The sequence below is a fragment of the Muntiacus reevesi genome, chromosome 4 (genome assembly GCF_963930625.1).
Source record: "Muntiacus reevesi chromosome 4, mMunRee1.1, whole genome shotgun sequence".
Taxonomy (NCBI): Eukaryota; Metazoa; Chordata; class Mammalia; order Artiodactyla; family Cervidae; genus Muntiacus; species Muntiacus reevesi.
Window position 1 is genome coordinate 129,957,453 of NC_089252.1, and position 22,250 is coordinate 129,979,702.

General features: G+C 34.9%; 1 protein-coding gene across 2 annotated transcripts in view; it reads left to right on the forward strand.

Annotated features, from left to right (window-relative positions):
* TMTC2 (transmembrane O-mannosyltransferase targeting cadherins 2) overlaps positions 1-22,250 on the forward strand; it is a 394,188-nt gene that overhangs the window by 241,878 nt on the left and 130,060 nt on the right. For both annotated transcript variants that reach the window (XR_010663044.1, XM_065934163.1), the window contains exons 5-7: positions 15,605-15,690; positions 16,231-16,415; positions 17,654-17,732. Coding sequence is in view for 1 of the 2 variants with exons in the window: in XM_065934163.1 (XP_065790235.1) it covers positions 15,605-15,690; positions 16,231-16,415; positions 17,654-17,732 (350 nt within the window). In the remaining variant the exon portion in view is untranslated. The remainder of the gene's footprint in view (positions 1-15,604; positions 15,691-16,230; positions 16,416-17,653; positions 17,733-22,250) is intronic.

Below are 22,250 nucleotides of genomic sequence, written 5' to 3' on the forward strand. Positions count from 1 at the left end.
GCTGGAACTGTTAAATGTTGCCCTTCCCATTGCAACCTAAAGTAAAATTGAGAGAAATCAGAATCTTTTTAAAAATAGGAGTCTGGCAACAGAAAGGAGGAGATTAAATCCTTCCTCTGCTTGTTTGTATTATAGGTTTTCTATTACGAATATAGTTTTAAAATGGCACAGTGTGGGTCATGCTTTTGCATGTAGAAGTATTCATTCAAAATTAACTGTGCAGAGAGAGTTAAACTATTTTCCATGTTGGAAAAATGATGAAAGACATTTTTCTGAAATCTCATTAAAACGGTCTTTAATTTTATAATCATTGTTTATGCAGAGCACTGTAGGTGCATTTGAAGACATGTATTGGAAAGCCTATAAAAGAGGTTTATTAAGAGATTCATAATTGCATCCTGTGTTTTAGTGCCTCGTGTTTGGTTTAACTTTAAAACTGATTGAAAGTTGCTCAAATGGCCAGAAGCAGTTTTGTTGTTGTAGCTCCTAAAATTATATTCATGTGGACAGTGCTGGCTGATAGGCAGCAGGATTTCAGATAAATTAATTTTAATTTTCTCAGAAGGAGGTTTTACATCATGGGGAAGAAAAAATATCTTGCTCTACTCTTGTAGAAAAATGAACAGAAATGAATTTGTTATTTGTGTGATTCTAGTCAGTCCTCTGCAGATTTACAATTACTGTGACTTAAGAATTATTTCCTAGACACACCAGGACACACAGTAATCTTGTCTTCCATTTTATTTTTTTCTCTTACACAAAACTTAACTAATTTTGCCTTCATTTTGGGAGAAGTTGCTTCATATGTTGGAGAAATTTCTTAAAGTATAATTGAAGTTTTGAGGGAGACCATCTGGATATTAAGATGATGAATTTTAAAAATTAATATCTTGTCATCTGCTGCTTATTTTTGTCTTGCATGCTATTCATATAAATAATGTACTAAATTATTACTGTGGCTAAATTATATCTCATATCACTCACTTCTTTCAATTTTTTGCTCCAAAAAATTGCATGAGGCTCCCCAGCTGCCCTATTTAAACTGTAGCCCCTGCACTGCTCTCACATTCCTATTCTCCTTTACTTAATTCTTTTTTTTTTTTTTTTAACATTTATCACCTTCTAGTGAACTTTATAAATTCCTATTTAGCTGTATATAGTGGTATTTAAATGAGTACAACTGTTAGTTCATTTAGTATATGTAAGCTTTATGTAATCTCCCTGAAGACAGAGTTTATATGTAGCCCAAGTGCCTGGTATAGTGGTTAGCTTATAGCACAAGCTTGATAAATATGTGTTGGATGTATATTTATATGTGCTGCCCATGATTTAGGTACATCCATTTTTCTTAAACTCTTTGTGTGTGAAGGGTGTGTCACGGATTACTTTAGGGCCTTGCCTCCCTGCTTTTTCTTTCTTCCTCGATCCCTGTTTACCTCTGTAGAAGAAGAATGAGTACCAAAAGATGCTCTTTTTCCTTACTCCTCCATTGCTTTCAATTACGGTGCCCCTACATTGACTTTCCCCAGGCACCCTTATTTGTGGAAGTGACTAGATAGGGGGTTGGGTGAAAGGCAAGAGGGAGGCGTGTTCCCATCTTGCTGTTCTGATAATACGGAGAATAGAGTAAAGAAATACCCACCAGTCATCTAGAGAAGAAGACCCAGATCCAGCCTGGTCAGTGAAACCACATCTCATTTCCAGGGGAAAACGACAGGCAAGCACTTTGTTAAAGAATAGAAGTTTCAGGTTAGGGGATTCATCTGAGCTACCCTGAAATCTAAAGGTAGTCCAGTTTTTAATGCCATTTAGATTCTATGGATTGTCTTTGATTTATTTCTTTTAATGATTGTGTGTGTGTGTATCCCCTGTATCTTTGCCTAATTGATGTAAAAATTCTCAGGAAGTTCTCTAAATCTTCAAAGATTAGATTTTGGAGTCAAAGCAAACCTGGGATGTAAAAAGAGTACTCAGTCTCCTGAAACTTAGGATTGGAGAAGAGAGTGGAACTGTAATTATAAGCAACAACTGATATCGAAGAAAGATGAGCAAGATGGCCAATTTCTAGACTCTTCTCTAAAAAATAGTAATGGGAAGCCTTCAGAGATGAGAAGTTTCTCTGAGCAGGGCCAGTACCTTTATAAAATATGAGGGTGGAATACACAGAAAAGACAGGAGAATAAAAAGCAAGTGGTGCTGAAAGTATTCACCCATTTTCTCTTCATTGAACTCCTCAATCCCCAACCTTCCATCATTCCACTCAAATCTTATGCTTCCCCGCCAGTTCTTTTTTTGTGTCTTCAGCCACTAATTTGCCTCTAGCTCCCATTGCTAGAACCTGTAAACAATGACTCTTGCCACAAACAGATCCTTGCTCTCTTGACCTTTGAGTTGAGTGAAGGAATATGTCTTTTCATCACCAAAAGTAAACCTGAAAGGTTAGTTTTAGGAACATTGTTATAAATGGTGTTTTGTTTTAATTCCTCAAGTACTTAAGGATAAGCCCCTGAGTGAATTGTTTCAAGGTTGTAAAATGTATTCCAGGCCAAAAGAGATAGGCTAAAACTTTCATTTTTGGAACTCCTCTTGCTTATTCTTAAGTTAGAAACTGCTGCCCTGACCTAACACCAGTTCCTGCTGGTCTGTGAGATACATGATACCTTTTCCCCTTTCATAATTTATTGCTTCAACAGCAGACTTTTGTTAGAGCCCTGCTGTTGAGGGGCAAAGAAAACACCCACTTCATTGAACATTTATGTTTAAAGTGAGTACATTGTACTAAATCTCTGTGTGCCTGTGGAAGCATCTCTATCCCACATTATAACCATATCTATGATGGAATCAGAGCCTGACTGTTTTCTTTTTTAGTAATATTTTTTTGAGTGTGTTGATTCCTGTGGAATTCACGAATGTTCATTATTTTTTTTTCCCCCGGTGTCTTAGCAGACTAGTTTAAGTTAGATTTCCTTGTTTTGGACTTCCACCGTGCATCAGACTGCATCATGGTACCCTGTAAACAACTTTGTTACTGCTTTTTGAATGATCCCTTCCAGTCATTAAAATCTCTATAATGGCCCTTTCAAACTCTGTTTTGAATGAATGAATGAACAAATCAAGAGTCTCATTACCTCAACTTTTACTGAGTAGGACAGGCTTTGGCGTGTATGTATATTCCAGCTTGGGGTTCCTAAGCAGTGATTGGGCACCGTCCAATTGATAAATGTCTCTCCTTTAAAAAATGACATTATAATTACTCATCCATGTTGCATAGCCCCTGTAAATAGCAGAGAATAAAAGCCAGTCTGTATAGAGGTTAAAGTTCCATCTTTGGTAGTTACCACTTTTTGTGTTAGGTGTGTTTTTTTAATTCTTAATTTTGCTTGTTTTAAATCACAAAATTCTCTTAAGAGCATGAGGGAATATTTGAAAGAGATTTGACTATGATCCCAGAAAATAGATCTATTTGAATAGTATTGGTTTTTGTGGGGAGAAGAGGAGTAGAAAAGAGGGAAAAGTTTTGTTTTTTAAAAAGTTGAACACTCGCCTTTGCATCATGGAGGCAGATTTGTGAAATACTAAGGGCAGGGTTTTGGCATTAAACAGATTTGGATTCAAATTGCCCATTTATTGATCTTGTGCTTGATCAAATTGCTCAATTCTTATTCTTCATCTGCAAAATGAGATTCTGATATCACTTGGTATTGTAAGGATTAAATGCAGTGCCTGGAAACTTGATGTCATTGTATAATAGTGGAAGCTAAAGAGTTTGTTAGCTGTTGGTTTTACCCCATTTCTAACTGTACACAGCTCTGCTTTTGTGGAGGATATTGCTTATACTCACTGGTAAGCATTTGCATTAAGAGGAATGGGTCTTAGGCCCAAGATTAAGTTACATTGATCAGAGTCTCCAGAGAAACAGAACTGATCGTGTATGTACTACAGTAAAGAGATGTATTGTAAGGCTTGACACATGCAGTTATAGGGGTTAAAGTCCCACAATCTGCCCTCTGTAACCTGGAGACCCAGGAAGGTTGGTGGTGTGGTTGAAAGACCTTCAGAGAGCCTGGTGTAAATTCTAGTTCGAGTCTGTAAGCCTGAGCACCAGGAGTGCTCAGGGCAGATCTCTGTCCCAGCCCTGGCAGAGAGGAAGAAATCTTCCCCTTCTCTTTTTGGTTCTAATTCAGACCTTCAACAGATTAAATAATGCCCACCCACAATGGAAAAGACAGTCTGCTTTACTTCATCTGCTGGATACATTGCTGATCTTCCTGAAACATCCTCACAGTTACACTCAGAAATAATGTTTAGGGACTTCCCTGGTGATCCTATGACCAAGACTCAATGCTCCCATTGTAGCAGGCCTGGGTTCCCATCCCTGGTCAGGGAACTAGATCCCACATATTACAGTTAAGACCTGACATAACCAAAGAAATAAACATTAAAAAAAAATGTTTAACCAAATTTCTGAGCTCCCTATGATTCAGTGAAATTGACACATGAAATTAACTATCACAAGTGTATTGGTTACAATGCACTTCTTGGTGAAGTTGATTTGGTATTGGAGGCTGTAGTTTATCTACCTTTGAAGCAAGTCTGAGATGTTTATTATATATTGGGGTTGGCATGTACAAATATAGAAAGAGAGAAGAGAAATTTGTTGGTATAGAAAATAAAGAAGCACTGGGTATATATGAGCAGGAGAGAGGGGGCAATTATTAATGTTTAAACTAAGAACAGGTATGTATTCCCAGTCTACCACTGTGGGGTCATGGAAAGACAGTGATTTGAAGCCTGGCGGTTTTGAACTTAAGTCTCATCTTGAGGCTTTGTGATTTTATTACAATGGGCAAGCTGTTTAACTTTTCTCTCTGATGTTTTCACATCTCTAAAGTGAAATGAGTAATAATAGTTTAAGTTGCTAATTTTAAGTATGAAAAGAAATAATATAGAAAACACTATCATAAAGCCATCCAGCTTAATTCTCTTTCTTACTTCCTATTAAGTACTGTGTTTTTTTAACTAGGAAAGTATATTCACACCTATTATTATTGTGTGACAGGTAGAGGAAAATGTAGCCTTAATTATGTATTCAGAAGACAGGTATAAAGTGAATTATGCATATATTAATATACAATATAGTCTGCAAATACCATATCCAACAATAATTAACTAAGTGGATTTGAGTAACAATTCTGATTTGGTGGTTCCTTATTTGTAAAATGGGGATTATACCCTTATAGGTTTATTAAGAGAATTACATAAGATAATAATTGTGAAACATTTTGTTCAGGACCTGTTACAGAATAGAAATGGACTTATATGGGTAAATGCTTAACTAGCTGTTATAGTTCAAGTTTTAAATCAGAAGTATCTTTGTAATGAATGTTCCATTTAACTGAGTCTTCATCTTTTTTTCAGACATGTTACTATAGTGAGACTATATTTCTCTTTCTTTAGACCATAGGCAAAAACTTAATTTTAACATAAAAAATATAAAAGCTACAACTTGTTCATTTTCCTATTATTAATTGATGGGGTTTTAGTAATACATTGGAAAAATAAAAACAATTTTTTTGTGGATGCTTACTGCCCCATATTTGATAGGTTAGAATAAAAAATAATTATCATTATTAAATAGGATATCATTATTTTACTTTATTCAGTTGTCAAAGTTTATATAAAAATCAAATTTAGAACAAATAAACAGGTCTGTGTCAAAAGAAAGATACCAGGGAGGAGGCTTAACTGTGTTCACTGACACTGGATTGCTTGGCAGTTCTGTGACACTTGGAAGTGATGTCCAGGGAACCAGAGTTCAGTTGTGGGGAGGTATGTGATAGAATTATGTGTGTGCATCTGTCTAGTTCATGTCACGTGGTTGCTGTCTTTTTCTCCATCTCCATTTCCATTCTTCATCTAATAAGAATACAGAGCAGGGAAGCTACGTGCTCATTACTCTGTTTAGTGGAATTTAACCTTTTCAAGAAGTGACATCTTTTGAGTTTGCTCAGAGCACATATAGTATATAATAATCATGTATAATAACTTAACAATAGTTTAAAATAAATATCCAATTAAATTATGCTTTTTGTAGCACACATTATTATTCTAATAAATTGAAATTGTATGTTTTAAGTAAAAAGAACTTTTTATATTCCCTTTCTTGGTACTTTTCTATCCAAAATTCTCTTTGTAAAAAGGTTATTTTTACCTATTATATTGAAATGGTTTAATTTAGAAAAGGAGAGAAGGAAAGTTGCATTTTTTGAGGGAAAAAAATGTGAGTAGAGAGAAATCTTTTGCTTGGTCCTCAATAAAAAGTTTGTTATCCTAGGGTGACCTGAAAGTCATAGACATGCCATGTGAGACCAAAAAATTATATAACTTTGTCTCTGAAATCTCCCATGGAACTCAGTCACTTATATCTCACTGAATCCTCTGAGAAGAAAATTCTACCTATTTTCGTTTCGCTTGATAATTCTATGAGTTTCCTTCTTTTTAGTTATTTGAGGATTGAGAGGATTAATTAAAATGTTTTTATATAAAAAATGCTACTAATGCATTACTCTTTTGGGCAAAGAGTGGTAACTCTGACCTCTCTGATGTCTGGGCATTTAGTTTAAGAGTTCCTATTTCATGCACCTATTATGCTCTTGAGTTATTTAAGTTTAATTGAATATTTTAATTGCAAATTTCATACTTGGCAGTTGCCTCATCTGGTTATCACTCAAAACCAGACAACCCATACTTTGTATTCATTCAAATATAATTAAAATAAGTTTTCCTTAAAATTTTCTATGAGAGCCATACTACATATTAAATATTTTATAGATAGTTAAAAAAAGAAACCATAAATGAAACAATACATGTTCTTCTTTTATCAGTAGAGAACCGATAAGAAAGGTAATGATTAGAAATCCCAAATAACATTAGTTTAAGCTATCTAAAATTGTATTTTCTGTTCAGAGAAGTTGCAGTCCTATGGTTGTAGGAAATTTTCATGAAGAGCTCAGTTTCCTGGACTCCCTTCAGTTTCCTGTCTACTGTCCTCAGAACAGGGCCTCCACCTGTTCTCAACAAGACAGAGGAAGGATAAGGCTGAACATTATCCCTCCTCTTTAAGAACTTTTCCTAGAGGTGCTCAGGCCACTGAGCTTTTACTCCATTGGACAGAGTTCAGGCGCATGGCCAAGGCCACTGTACCAATTGGTTCTGATTCTTTGTATATATTTAGTGGTTTGTGCATACTAGATGCTTAGTTTCTAAACTCTTGTATCATTCTAAACCTTGGCATTACTGCCATTAATTCAAGCTATAGTAACTTGCTTTATTTACAGTCCTGTTTTTAAAAAGGACTTTTGAGTTTCACTCCGTTTACTGCTGGGATAGTCACTTGAAACTTTTGCCTGATATCTATTTTATCAAGCAAGATTTGGGGACATTTGTGTGTTATGAGTTAAACAGGCCATTATTATCACTTCTGTCTGTTAATAGAGATTAACAATTTATTTTTCCAAATATCTTATTATGAACAGAGCCTAAAACTAGGCATTAATCTTGAAATAACAGAAGAAAGGCACCTCTGATATCATTTCACAATTAAATTATATAAAATCTCATTCTTTGAGTCATTAGCTAAATTAGAAAATTTGACTAGGTAATTTGGATTAATGCAAAGTTTGACTGTGATGCCAAGCCAATCCTAATTAACTTCAGTTGGGAAATTTCAAAGGCATGCATACCTTAGGAAAATGTTGAACATCCAAAACATATGTGTCTATATCTGAGGAAAGAAATCTTCGTTACAAAGTACATACATGTGTTAAAGTATAATAAAATAAAATAAAATTCAGAAGAAAAGGCTCAATTGAAGATGAACATGATGTTTTTGTTAGTAATTGGACCTTAGGGATTATAAATTATTTTGTCAACCATTGCTATAAACAGTAAGCTATCTGCTGTATATATTTATTTTTTCACTTCTTATCTTTTTTTTACTTTTTAGTTTGTATTGGGATATAGCTGACTAATAATGTTGTGGTAGTTTCAGAGGAAAAAAGAAGGGACTTAGCCATATATATACATTTATCTATTCTCCCTCAAACTCCCCTCCCATCTAGGCTGCCACATAACATTGAACAGTGTTCCACGTAAGCTATCTACTTTATTTTGATGACTAAGAATTCTTGCCCAGGGAGTAGCAAACAACATAATACTGAAATATTTTTAATATGATCTAAATTTTAAATTGCCTTAGCTTTTCAGTTTCCTGAAAGTTCCCTACATAGATAGTCATTTAATTTCCATGAAACTTGCCATTACTGCTACTGGTAGATGAAAATGCTGCCCTCTGTAACTCTGGTTTTTCTAAGCATAGTGGGCTTGGTCTGTCTGGAACTCCATTCCCTGCACACTTGCTTTCTGTAGATATTTTATCTGGGCTGTCATCATGGAAAGGTATCCCTTTTGTGGATTTCCAGAATACTTTACATTTCATTTACACTGTATTGTGAGTGTTTGTTCATATGACTTCACCATGAAATAGCTCTTTCAAAAAATATTGATCTGTGTTTGGTAACCTTCTTCTCAATATTTAGTATGTTGTAGGCATGCCATAAATTATGTTGTAATGAAACTGAAAAAAAGAAAGCTGCTATTCTTTGTTGTTGTTTTTCATTCACTAAGTTGTCTCCAACTGTTTGCAAGCCCATGGACAGCAGCACTCCAGGTTTCCACGTCCTTCACTGTCTCCAGGAGTTTGCTTAAACTCATATCCATTGAATTGGTGATGCCATCCAATCATCTCATCCTGTCATCCTCTTCTCCTGTCCTTAATCTTTCCAAGCATCAGAGTCTTTTCCAATGAGTTGGTTATTTGCATCAGTGACCAAAGTATTTGAGTTTCAGCTTCAGCATCAATCCTTCCAATGCATATTCAGAGTTGATTTCCTTTACGATTGACTGGCTTGATCCCCTTGCAGTTCAAGGGACTCTCAAGAGTCTTCACTAATACTACAATTTGAAAGCATCAGTTCTTTTGTGCTCAACCTTCTTTATGGTCCAACTCTCACATGCATACATGACTACTGGAAAAAAATAATAGCTTTGACTAGATGGATCTTTGTCAGCTAAGTGGTGTCTCTGCTTTTTAATATGCTGTCTAGGTTTGTCATAGCTTTTCTTTCAAGGAGCAAGCATCTTTTAATTTTGTGGCTGCAGTCACTATCCACAGTGATTTTGGAGCCCAAGAAAATAAAATCTGTCACTGTTTTCACTAATTCCCCATCTACTTGCCATGAAATAATGGAACCAGATGCCAAGATCTTGGTTTTTTGAATGTTGAGTTTTAAGCCAGCTTTTTTACTCTCCTCTTTCACCCTCATCAAGAGGCTCTTTAGTTCCTCTACTTTCTGCCATTAGAGTAGAATCTTCTGTATATCTGAGGTTGTTGACATTTCTCCCGGCATTCTTGATTCTAGCTTGTGATTCATCCAACCTGGCATCTCGCATTATGTACTCTGCATGTAAGTTAAATGAGCAGGGTGACAATACACAGCCTTGTCGTACTCCTTTCCCAATTTTGAACCAGTCCGTTGTTCCGTGACCGTTTCTAACTGTTGCTTCTTGACTCGCATACAGGTTTGTCAGGATGCAGATAAGGTGATCTGGTATTCCCAGCTCTATAGAATTTTCTATTTTACTATTTTTTAGTATTTCCCTGATCTTAACAGTTCATGACACTATGTAACCCACATCCTGTTCACCCATTGTCTGTGTAAGTGTCCGCTTCACTCAATGCAATACATATTCTTGAAAAGTATACTTTTCTTCTGCTAATGTGCTTTATTAATACCAACTTTGAACACGTCAGATTTCAACCATTTTAAAGACCTTTGTTTGAACCTGAGGCAAAATGTAGCTTTACTTGAAGATTTCTATGTTTTTGACAGTTCTATATTGAGGGTAACTTTCTATTAATACCAAGAGCCACTGACATTTTGTTTGACTGTACTGACAGTGGTAGGGAATGGCATGCTTTAAAAAAATGAGAAAATATATTCTTCTGTATTTCTAAATGAAAAGTCAGTAGAAATGATGATGAAGTTTTTATTGAAAAAATAATTTATTCCCTGTATTTTGCCTTTTTACAGTCTATGAACTATATAGTTCATGTATGTGATTATCGAAGACAGGAGGACCCTATATTCTAAAGAAATGCATTGCAGTTAGTACATATGAAATACTAAATGTAGTTTCTTAACCTGAGCACTGTTGACATTTGGGCCAGAGATGTCTTTGCTTTGTGGTGACTGTCTTGTGTCTTCTAACATGTTTACACTTTTAATGGCATACCTGACCTCTATCCACGAGATACAAATAGCATCCACCAGTTGTGACAGACATACACGTTTCCAGATGTTGCCCAATGTCCCCTGGGTGACAGTCATCCCTGAGTGAGAAGCACTGTGCTAAAAAAACAAAAGTGTTCCCCTTCTGTCTCTGTCAATATGTAGAATCAGCCAGAGGTCGTATGTCTATTTATACTCACTGTTTGTTTTTAACTATGTCCAATCCACTGTTACCATGGATTTGACTGGTATTCATTTAGCAAATGTCTAGAGTCTTGTGATTGTTAAAAAAAGGATATATAGACCAAGATGGAGTTGTTGGGGGAGACTAGGGTAATGATGGGCAAAACTTTCACAGGAAAAAGAAAGTCTCCACACTCAATGGTAATTCCTAGAACATGATCAAAATCAGGTTAACAAAATGCTGAAACAGTTTAAAAGAGGACATTTTGTTGTTTTTTTCCTTTAAGTAAAGTGGTCTTTAGTCTAAGTATTAGAGTGAATAGTACTTTGTACATCCAATTGTGTTTTCTTCCTTCAACTGTAACAAGTATTTATTATTTCTGTTTCCCCAATTTGTATTCTTCACTGATTGCTTTATTCCAGTGACTGTGGTCCTGAAAGATAAGTCATTTGGGGGAAAATATAAGAAGTAATATATTTCAACCTATTAAAATACACTATAATATATCCATCTTCACATAAAGGTGTGTGCCACTACTTACTAGAGATCAGCAACATTTTTTCAATCTCTCACCCAAAAGATACTTTTAAGTTTACATTAATGAATAGCATGGGCCAGTTTCCTTAATTGTTAAGCAACTTCATATAATATGAGTAAAACTATTTCTTACTAGATTCTGGTTTGATGGTATATTAAAATGTATTGTTGTTTTTAATGTACTACATAGAAACTTAAAGACTCTATTGACATGATCAGCATGTAAACACACTGGGTCATCTATTTTAAACAGCTGTGGAAAAGCCTTTGCTATGAATGCTCTATTAAGATACAGAGCCTCCTTTATAATCTGGCAGCTGGACTTGAATTGTGGGACACTTCTTGCTAGTGGTGTGTCCTTCAGTATGTTGCTAAATTTTTCTTACTCCAAGTCCATCATCTGTAAAATGGGGCTAGTATAATATCCTGTCTCACAAGATTATTGATGAGTAATAATTAAGCTAATATATGTAAATGTAAAATATCATATATAACATTATAAGTGCCAAGTAAGTTTAGCTGTTTCTATTACCATGACTTATATGATGTGAAGGACTTCTACCCCACTGTCTAATCTTCAGTAAAATAAGGAATGGATTCAGTAAATGTGGAAAGCAGCAGGAACAGAATCATCCTTGTTACAGTACTTCAACTGACCCAGATTCACCCTGAACTGACAAAATGGCAGTTTGAGTCCTTTGAATTGAACATCAATTCAAGTTCACATTACACAAAATCTGGAGAATGTTAGAGCAAATGAAACCATAATCCAGAACCCATGCTTCTAGAACTTAATTATCTTCTCTCTCTCTTCTTTTTTACTTTCAGAAAGAGCATGGAGTTTATTGTCAGAGAAACTATGTTCCGATCCTGCCTTTGCCTCTTATTAACCATAAAACCTAAAGTTTAGTTGGTAAATTCTCTATGGATCCCCTGTGTAACATGGGGCTGATGATGATACTTTTTATTGCTGACTAACTACTGCTTACTTTCAACTCTCTGTCAGTGGCACTTGGGCTCCGCGAATCTTTCCTTGTCTGTTCCTGAACTAGAGTGGTGTTACTCCTCTGTCCTCTATCATGGTAACTTTCCACACCATTTATTTTTTTATTTGTCTCCCTGAATAGATGGTGCATCCACAGACAAGTGCATTTACCTTGTTCATATTTGCAGCAGGTGTACTAGGGTATAGTTGATGCTCAACTAAATCCTTAGCCATAAGAAACTGGTCACTACAGGTGTCTAACTTGGACTCCATTGCTAACTTTATTCAGATATACAGAGGGTGATGCTATCTAATTCAAAGAGCTACTTTATACATAATCCTGGTGATTTGCTACTGCATCACTGTGTGTGACTGGTTTTCTCCAAAGAACGAGGCAGGCTGGAGAGGATTGTCTAGGAGTGGTTGTCATGTAGTATTTTATGAGTTGGAAAATGAGACCGTAATACATCAGTGTCAGGGAGCCCGTGAGGCTGAATACATAATTTTCAAGGCTTGTGGGCTTTAGGCACATTTTCAAAGATATGTGCTCATCACCTCATGTTCTTTCTGTCTAGCCTAACAGCATATTTTCCCTTTAGAAATGTAATTATATGCAGACTAATTCGTGGGCAATTGCAGTTATTTAGGTGACAGGAAAGATAAAAAGGGCTCTGTTAGATCTATAAAAGTGAACCTTGAGGGGCCACAGTGAAGAGCCTTAGAAAATAAGAATTGGTAGGCTTTGGAGACTTCTTTAAATGTGGGCCTTGTGAGAGGGAGTGTAAAGTCGAGAGTGACAGCCAGGTTCCTGATTTTAGGCAGCGGCGTGAGTGATGGTGCTGATTGCTGAGGGAAGATTTTTTTCTTCTTTTATCTATCTCATTTATCTCTTTATATAATTTTAAGTGGGAGATATTACCTTTGGGTTTTGGATATATTGGCTTTGAAATTCCAACAAGCACCTAGATTGACGTGGCTGAGTAAGGTGCTGGATTTTCAACAGATCTGGCTGTCAGGAGAGAAATCACTATTTTAGAATTGAGAATAGTCAGCATATGAGCTGGATGTATGCATATTGTCATGCAGACACTACTTATCAAGAAAAGGAGAAAAAGACAATGATCTGTGAATTATCAACTTCTTTTAAAAAAATATGAATAAAGATGCGCTTTTCTTCATACTCTGAAGTATAGTTTCAGGGATATAGAAATAAGGAAGACCAGTTTTCCAGAAGCTAAGGAAACACAGAGTTTCAAGAAGGAAAATGGGTTTAATAGTCACAAATGCTACAGTTGAGTAGGTCGTTCATATAGGCAAACTCTTTGGGGAGTTTAATTGTTAGTGGAAATTTGATTATGACATTTCAGCTGAATTCTAGGAAAAAACCTAGATTGAATTTAGGGGTAAATGGGATTTGAATCATTGGATATACATACCACAAACCATTATGAAAAAAAAGAACCTGACTTTGGAGGGAAGCATGACGGTAAGAAGTAAAGAGTTGTATGCAGGAATGATAAGGTGGTAAGATTTTATCTTCTCCCCTCACTGAGAGGCAAGCAAACATTTTTGTAGTCTTGAGGGAAAGGAAGTTGCAGTGGGGATAAAGATTGAAGATAAGGGATAAGGAGGGGCTCATGGGAGAGCTTTAATTCCTAAGGAAAGTAGGAAGACTTGGGTTAAAATAAATTTCTCTTCTGATGACATTAGCTTTTTATCAGAGAAGAAGTGCCTCTTTATCTGCACCTCAAAGGAAAGACACTTAAGATTGTAAATAAGTTTCTGAAATGAGATAATATATATGAGCTTAGTTAATTGGAAAACATTTTGTCTAAATTATTTTTATAAAGGATATTATTTTTTGTGGAAAGTATATGTGTTCTTTCTCTTAATCAATTTTACTTGCTTTTAAAGACAACTAAACATTTTCACAGACTCTCGAATCCTGCAGGAAGCTTTGTTTTCCCTTGTACCTGGCAGCAGAAAAGTGTACTTAACAGCAAAGAATATCAATTTTGTAATCAAATTGTTGCTCTAAAGTTTTAATAGATATGTACATTTCTGTGAATATATAACTCTTAATATGATTTGAAGTGGTTTCATTTATTCACATGGCTCTTTTAACAATAGAAATAATGAGGTTAATCTATGCTAATAAAACAAGTGAATCAACTTTAATTTCAAATTGATTTACTTCATTATTTTTCAATCATGCCCATTAAATAATAAGCTGAGTATTTTAAAATACCCTACAAATGATAAGTTTTTACCAGTAGGCTTCTCATTTTTCAAACCTCCAATTTACTGCCTTTTGAAGACCTCAGGAGCTGGCAAGTGGAATCTGCAGTTTGAGGCTGATGACAGTAGTACTCAGGTCCAAGAGAGGTGCCAAATTCCCGTAAGACACTTGCTGATTTTAAGAGAGCAAAGACAGGTCACAGAGCCCTTTGTGAGAGCTTTCAGAACTTAGTACCAGGTCCCTGACGCTGGTTTTTCATAGACATAATAGTAATTGATTCTCACTTTGGTCATGACAACAGGGTCTGGAAACGCTGGGAATAATCCATGTGACTAGTCACTGCTGAAGCAGCCCTCTAGGGAGGTGCATAGAGTCTGAGGGTCTGTAGACAAGGGCATGTCTCACAACAGTGAGCTGAAATTTGCTCATGTTCTGAAATTCAAGCTTATTTGGCCAAATCCAAATAATAAAGAAGTAACTATGTGTATGGCCTTCAGTCTGTGTTCTTTGATGGAATCTGATTAGATTCTGACTCCCATCCTGTTCATCCAGGTTACCTGTTGCTTTTTGGGAAATTGTGGGCCAGTATTTCCCAAGCAATAGGGCTAATGGAAGAGGCGTCTTAGGTTTAAATGTGTGTGTGTGTGTGTGTGTGTCTATATATATATATATATATATATAGTTCAGTTATATATATGTATGTATAGTTCAGTCACTAAGTTGTATCCGGACTCTTTGCAACCCCATGGACAGCAGCACACTAGGTCTCCCTGTCCCTTACTGTCTCCTGCAGTTTGCCTAAGTTCATGTCCATTGAGTTGGTGATGTTATCCAACCATCTTATCCTCTGCCGCCCTGTTCTCCTGTCTTCAATCTCTCCTAGCAGCAGGGTCTTTTCCAGTGAGTTTGGCTCAGGTGGCCAAAGTACCAGAGCTTCAGTTTAGGGCTTTCGACAAGTTTCTTTTCTAAAGTGATGGAAAACTGTGCATGTTCTGAGGAGAAATGCAAGTGGTTGGTAATTCTAGTGGGAGAGAAAAGACTGCTGGCAAGGGGAAAGTTCAGTGAGGGGTAAAGGGCTTTTAAAAAATACTTCTTAATACTTTCTAATGCAACGTAAATGCAACTGATACCTCTCCAAACATTTTCTTTCCTGAGGAATCATTTCCTTCTATTAAGAATTTATTTTTATAGTACCAGGTCATTTTTATGACCCCATTAACCATTTTTATTTTTGAAATATAAAATGAAAATTTGTGGTTTTATGTATGCTAATACTGTCTTGTCTCCAAATTTCTATTTTCCTCACGCAGAGGGTTACTTCTACAGGAGAACAGCAGGTTTGCAGAAGCACTGCATTATTATAAGTTGGCGATTGGGAGCAGGCCCACACTGGCTTGTAAGTTCTGTTCTAGTCCTTTTAAAATATCTCTTTCTTTCTCCATGAAAATGGTGACCTAAAGCCTCATGGCTTAAAAAACATGATACTTCTATTTGTGAATGCTTTCCAATCAAATTAAGATCCTTTAAAAAGTACATCTCTCTCAATTTTAATGTTTTGGTGTCTGATTATCATTTTGATGCATTAAGAAACATACAACTTTTATTCATCTAGTTTCTAAGCTCAACGTATTCTGACACTTTGAAGGCAGAGCCTACTATATATATTATATATATATTATAATATATATATATATTAGTGACACCTAATACATTTATTTATTAGTGGTACCTCATATATATATATACATTAGTTATACCTGTACTTTGTACTACATTATTGTTCTTTTGTATGTTTGTTCCCTGGAGGGTCACTTCTTGGTTTTCTTTTAAAATCAGAAATAATGCATAAAAATGAAGTTGAAGTAAAAATAGCTTTAGTGTTTCCACAGTGTACATCATCTTCTCTCATTTATATCTCCACTTTTTTACCCTTCAGCTGCGTATTTAAACACAGGTATTATTCTAATGAACCAAGGAAAGACAGAAGAAGCCCGACGCACATTCCTGAAGTGCTCTGAGATCCCTGATGAAAACCTAAAGGACCCTCATGCCCACAAGAGCTCGGTCACCAGCTGTCTGTACAACCTGGGGAAACTCTATCATGAGCAGGGACACTATGAGGTCAGGCCAGAACCTCTCTGCCCTGTTCCTCCCCCTTGTTCTGATCTGATCTCAATGATTTCTACCTGTAATCTCATTGTAGGAACATTGATAATTTAAGAAACTAGTTCGTATTTTAATAAAAGAGCTTTTATTTTTTTCCCTTTTATTTATTTATTTATTTTTTATTAGTTGGAGGCTGATTACTTCACAACATTTCAGTGGGTTTTGTCATACATTGACATGAATCAGCCATGGAGTTACATGTATTCCCCATCCAGATATATATAATAAAAGAGTTTTACGGGGAAATTCTTTTGGGGAAAAATCTCTATTTAAACAAAACACATTTTTTCACTATGATTTTCTCAGAGTAATATAATGACTCCTTACGAAAGGGAAATAGCATGCATTACTGCCCAAGTTGTTTGCTTACCATTTCTTTGATTTTATGATTTAAGACATGTTATTATTGTTATCTGTATTCATTGCCTGATGTTAAAAAATACACTTTTTTATACTCTGCATGTTAAGTGATTTGGTATAAATCCTATTTGTTTCTTTTTATTCTTTTAAACACAATAATGCAATGAAAGCTAATTTTATTGTTTTCTGAATTGGGAAGAGGGGGAAAGTGATAGATACAGGATCTTGTACAGGAAGTTAGGAGGATTACTTAGTCCTGTGTTCCCTATCTCTTACATGAAGCTTGCCTCCATGGGTTTTGTCTCTCCCATTCGATACCATGACATACTTTCTCAAACCACTCCCCCAGAGACTCTTGCATGATATTTTAAGACTGCAATCTGAGGATCAAGGTGCAATTTTTAAAAATATTGCATTTCATGATCTCAGTATGTCTCAGTAGCTAGAAGATTGATTAGTTGATATTTTGTTTAGATTGTACTTAATTGCTTGACTTGAAATAATGACGAATTGTAGAGGACTATGGGTGACTCCAAAATATAAATTTTTCTAGTTGTTTTTATTGTATAATCTATGTGAATTGAGAAATTTAAAGAGTATTGGTAACATTTGATTCCTTTTTAAACTTATTTTTTTATGTAACCTTCACTGACTGGGTTGAATGGTTTTATTCAAGAAATTGAGGTAATTTGATATCAAAGAATAGCTCAGTTGAATTTTCCTCTAATGAACCATTTAGAAAGAGCAATGGAATATTTTAATTTTGGAAAGACACTTATTTTGTTTCAGTGAATAGCCTTGTACTTTATTTCTTTTTCTATTTCTTAAATTAGGATGCCCTTAGTGTATACAAGGAAGCAATTCAGAAAATGCCTAGGCAATTTGCCCCACAGAGCTTGTACAACATGATGGGTAAGTAAAATAGTAATATTTTAATTGATATTTCAGGGATCTGTAGAAAAATTAAAACCTGTACTTGTTTTAAATGGATCTCTAATAAATCGTGTTTTACTCCTCACTAAAAATAACCCTATTCACAATTGGATGTCACATTTAAATTTTCACAAAGCACACCTATTCTAAGAGCAAATAAATATTGTTAATATAGTGATTCTCAACAAATTGCCTGGATTCCAGAGTTGTTGAAAAGGGGCTCATAAACCAAAGTAGATATCAAATATTAGCTAGACTCTTGAGATTACAAATGATGAATAAAGTACATATAGATTTTGATGAGCTTATCAAATTTCTGATAATTTTTGATCATGTTATTTTCTTAATCAGAATATTCTCAAAAGTAACCATGCTGGGATATAGAGATTGTGATTTTCATGCTTACAATAGATGAGAATGAGCCAGCTTGTGTGGTTTGCATTGATAAAGGTTTGGATTGCAAGAGGTTTTTTTTTTTCTTTTTTTCCCCCAGGGTATTATTTTAGAGTAAAAGCAATACTGTGAAGAGTATAAATGTTCTAGTACAATTGTTCCTATTTCTACATTGAGTAATTAGCTCAATTTTCTAGAAAGTATGCAAGTGAGGGCATCGATTTTTCTATGTGCAAGAGGTCGAGAACTAGAGTTACTAATAAAATCTGCCTATAACCTGTGATTTATTCATGACAGTCACATAGTAAATTGTTACCACAGCTATTTGATCATGGACACGACACACCTAAAAACCGTCTTTTCAGTATGTGACTCTTGAAAAGAATCCCCAAAGTTTAAGATGTCCTGTTGATTAACGTTGCTGTTTCTAGATAGGGGAGAGAAGTGAGGGGGCTGTTTTTGTCTTCCAATCAAATATTTCTTTTTCTCCCAAAGTACAAATTCAGCCTCAAATTTTCCTTTCATTAACCCTGGCTAAGTTTTTAAAAAATATCTGTAAGCCTTCCTCATGCATATAAACTATATGTGACTACATCATTTCTAGGATTATTTTATACTTCTGTATCCTGTGATTTGAGAAATTTGATCATAGCCATATGCCTCTTAAGTACACATAAAAAAATCCCATGCCTTCCCTAACTAGAAAATATGTGCTTGGCAAGGACACTCACTTCTACTGTTTTTTTTTAAACAAAAGAAAATTTAGAAATGTTTTAGAGCTCAAACAAGGCACACATCAGCAAAAAGAAAAAAAAAAAATGATTTGGAAGAGGTTAATATATTCATCTGTCTCTTGAATCCTGACCCTAGTTAGCCTGGACAGCAGCAGGGTGATTTAATGCTCCTGTTAAAGAGAACACTGAAGAATTTTTAGTTGCTATTATTTTTCTCTTGGATAGTATCACTAAAAGGTAAAATCTAGCTTCCTTCAATGTACTCTTGTCCTTACCATCTTATGAGGTAAATTGACGCCTTTCACTATTTGACATTTTACTGTTATTTTGTCCACCCAGGTGAAATGTACATGTCCATAAAATGTGTACCTAGAATATGTAGATGTATCAGTTGAATGAACTTTTCTGTGTTAGTGCTGGATGGTTATTCATTTCACAGTGAATATTGAAAGAACTGTGTTCTCTAGTTTTCTCTAAGGCATATTGGTTTTAGTTTATAATTTCATTTTTAACACCAATGCTTAGGAAGGACTATTTCCCAATTTTCCTCAATTATCAATGAAGATCTTTTTCTTTAAATTAGGAAAGGACTCAGCTCCTTGGCAATAGACTACATATGGCATCTTCGTTGTTAATAGGAAGTGTGGTATTCACTATAGTTAACGATTTCAAAAATTCATTCAATTATTTTATGTAAATACATTTGATTGAAAATTCAGCTGTTACCTTGGGATCTGTGTCTCATATGGTTACACAGATGCTGAGCACTCATAGGCAGCAAAAGATAAGTATGTCCCTGGGGTGATTGCTTGGTTCTTTGTCTTATTTTCCATCATAGAAGGAGGGAGCCGCTTTGCCCAGACTCTGCAAAGCCCTCTAAAGATCTGCGAGGGGAGAATTTCAATACAATTTAAAATTCCAGATTTCTTCCGTAATTATAGTGGCTGCCTTCTGTTTAATTTTATGTGAAGGTCTGTCAGCTGACTAGCTTTTGCAGTTTCAGTTGTTCACGAAACTATAATTTTCTCTGAGAGTAAGTTCACCTCCTAATCAAATGGGTGATATCCTCTGAGTGTTGGCTTTGACTCCTAATACATTTTGATTAGCCCCCATTTGACAAGAAAAAGAGTGGCCCAGGAGATAAACTGCCCTATCGGTTCATCAGCTTCATTAGTCTGTCAGCATGTGCTGATTATCCTATCAAGTTTATCAACAGCCTTGAATATGTTTTCTAATTCTCATATTTGCATATTATTGGTGCCCTTTAGGGATCAGTGATGGATTTTAATGTCTGGCTAGATTTAGCCTGCAAGTATTCATTTTTCTCATGGCTCATTCATTTACCCCTTGAAGACCACTACCCCCAAGCACTTTGCATGGGTATATGCAAACATTTTTTTTTCTTTTGTTTGGAGAGGTTAGGAGAAATAAAAGAATATGTTTGAAAAAATACAATTATATTTTAATTCTATTATTTGCTTAATAACGCAATTCATTGCAGCTGCTTAAAGAAAACACACACTCTGGTCCTTTGTATTTCCCCTTCCCTCGAACATTTTTTGAAAAACATCACTCCTTGCTGCATGCTAGTAGTTGACTTACCCCGAACATCAAATGAGCCTATTTTTTGAATTTGTGTATTAATAGAAAATAACAAGATTGATTAACTCGCTATCCCAACTTAAAATTTTCCGTGTTTTATCATAAAACTATTAATTTTTATTGTGGCAATTTATAAGTAAAATTAAAAATCTACTCGCATAGACATTTTCATTATTCTCTTTGTTTTCATAGCGTCAAGATGATTAAGTCACAATAATTGAGGATTGTGTCCCATCTAAAATTAAGTAAATTTATAAGCATGTACAAATCACTTTTTAAAAGATATTGTATATCATTTTTATAAACAAAAATTAAACTTTTACCTAGGCAGCAATTATAATTAGTAAGGTATGAAAATACATGAATTATTAAGAGGCCAAATCATAAAAAAATTGCTCCTAGCCAGTTGTGCGACTTCATTTCTGAATTTCCTCTTTAGAGGAAGTTGGACAGATTACTTAACTGAAGCCTCAGTTTCCCCATCCATACGGTGCCTGTAATGGTAGTGTCTGTTTGAGGACTAACTGAGATAATGAAAGTAAAGAATATTGGACCAAATGCCCAACCTAATCAGTGGTTCACTAATATCTTCCTTTGTAATCATTATCATTTCTGTGGGCCTTAAACTCCAGAAGTCACTAATTATATTTTCTGGCAGTTCTTTCTGTATTAACAATGTAAATCTGATTTCTATATAGATATAATTTTGAGATAGTGATGGCTCTGGAGTCACCAACGTGGATTCTATTTAGTTCTGTCCTATCTATAATTGCTGTATTTTCTCTGGAAGTCCATGTTTCCATATCTTTCAACAACCACAGTCAAAATCCTTCTTTTATCGTTAACTGTATCAACCAAAAGTGAAACAGCCTGCTTAGTTAGTGCCCAATTAATTTAATTCCATTAATATAGTATTCCCTCTAAATTAAAATCATCATATTTAGAGTTTTTTCTCCTTTTCCTTTCATTACTTATTTTCTCCCTAGACTTAGTCAAAATTATTCTTTATTCTGAAATTATTCTTTATTCTGACACCCATTGTAGGCCTTTATTGATTCTCAATTTCTCCTCTTCTTAAATTGTAATTGATTTTTAGAATCATAGAATGTTAGAGATCAAAGATTCATATTTTTTAAATCCTCCTAACATAATCTTTTATTTTATATGCTGGAAATTCACATGCAAAGAGTTAGGTTGATCTGTTGGGGACTGCACTATTTGTGTTGGAGACAGAAGTGTGGTTTCCTGATTTAAATTTAAATGCTTTCCTATTTTGCCAAAACTGGCATTCTTTACTATGTCAATATAACTTATCTTTGCCCATTTAAAAATTAGCATATGGAGATGGTAAAGGACAGGGAAGCCTGTCATGCTTTAGTCCACAGAGTTGCAAAGAGTTGGACACGATTGAGTGACTGAACAATAACAATATCTATATTTACATATAGATTTATCTATATAGATATGTGGATATAGATATCATTCCCTGTCAAATGTATGTTAAAAACCTTTTCATCTTAAAAAGAATGAAACACCTACCAAATTGTTTCATCACATATGTATAAAATATGCAAGATATTAAAAATTTTTACATGTAGGATAACTTTTAACCACCTTCATTTTTTTCTCTTCTTTCTCTTTATTTCCCTTATTGTGTATACTTAAGCATTGTTTTTGAATAATCCTAAGAGATTGTGGGAATCAGTTCTATCAGTATGAATCTTTCCAATCCCAAAGGTCATTTTTAAGCCTATTTACTGTTTAAAAT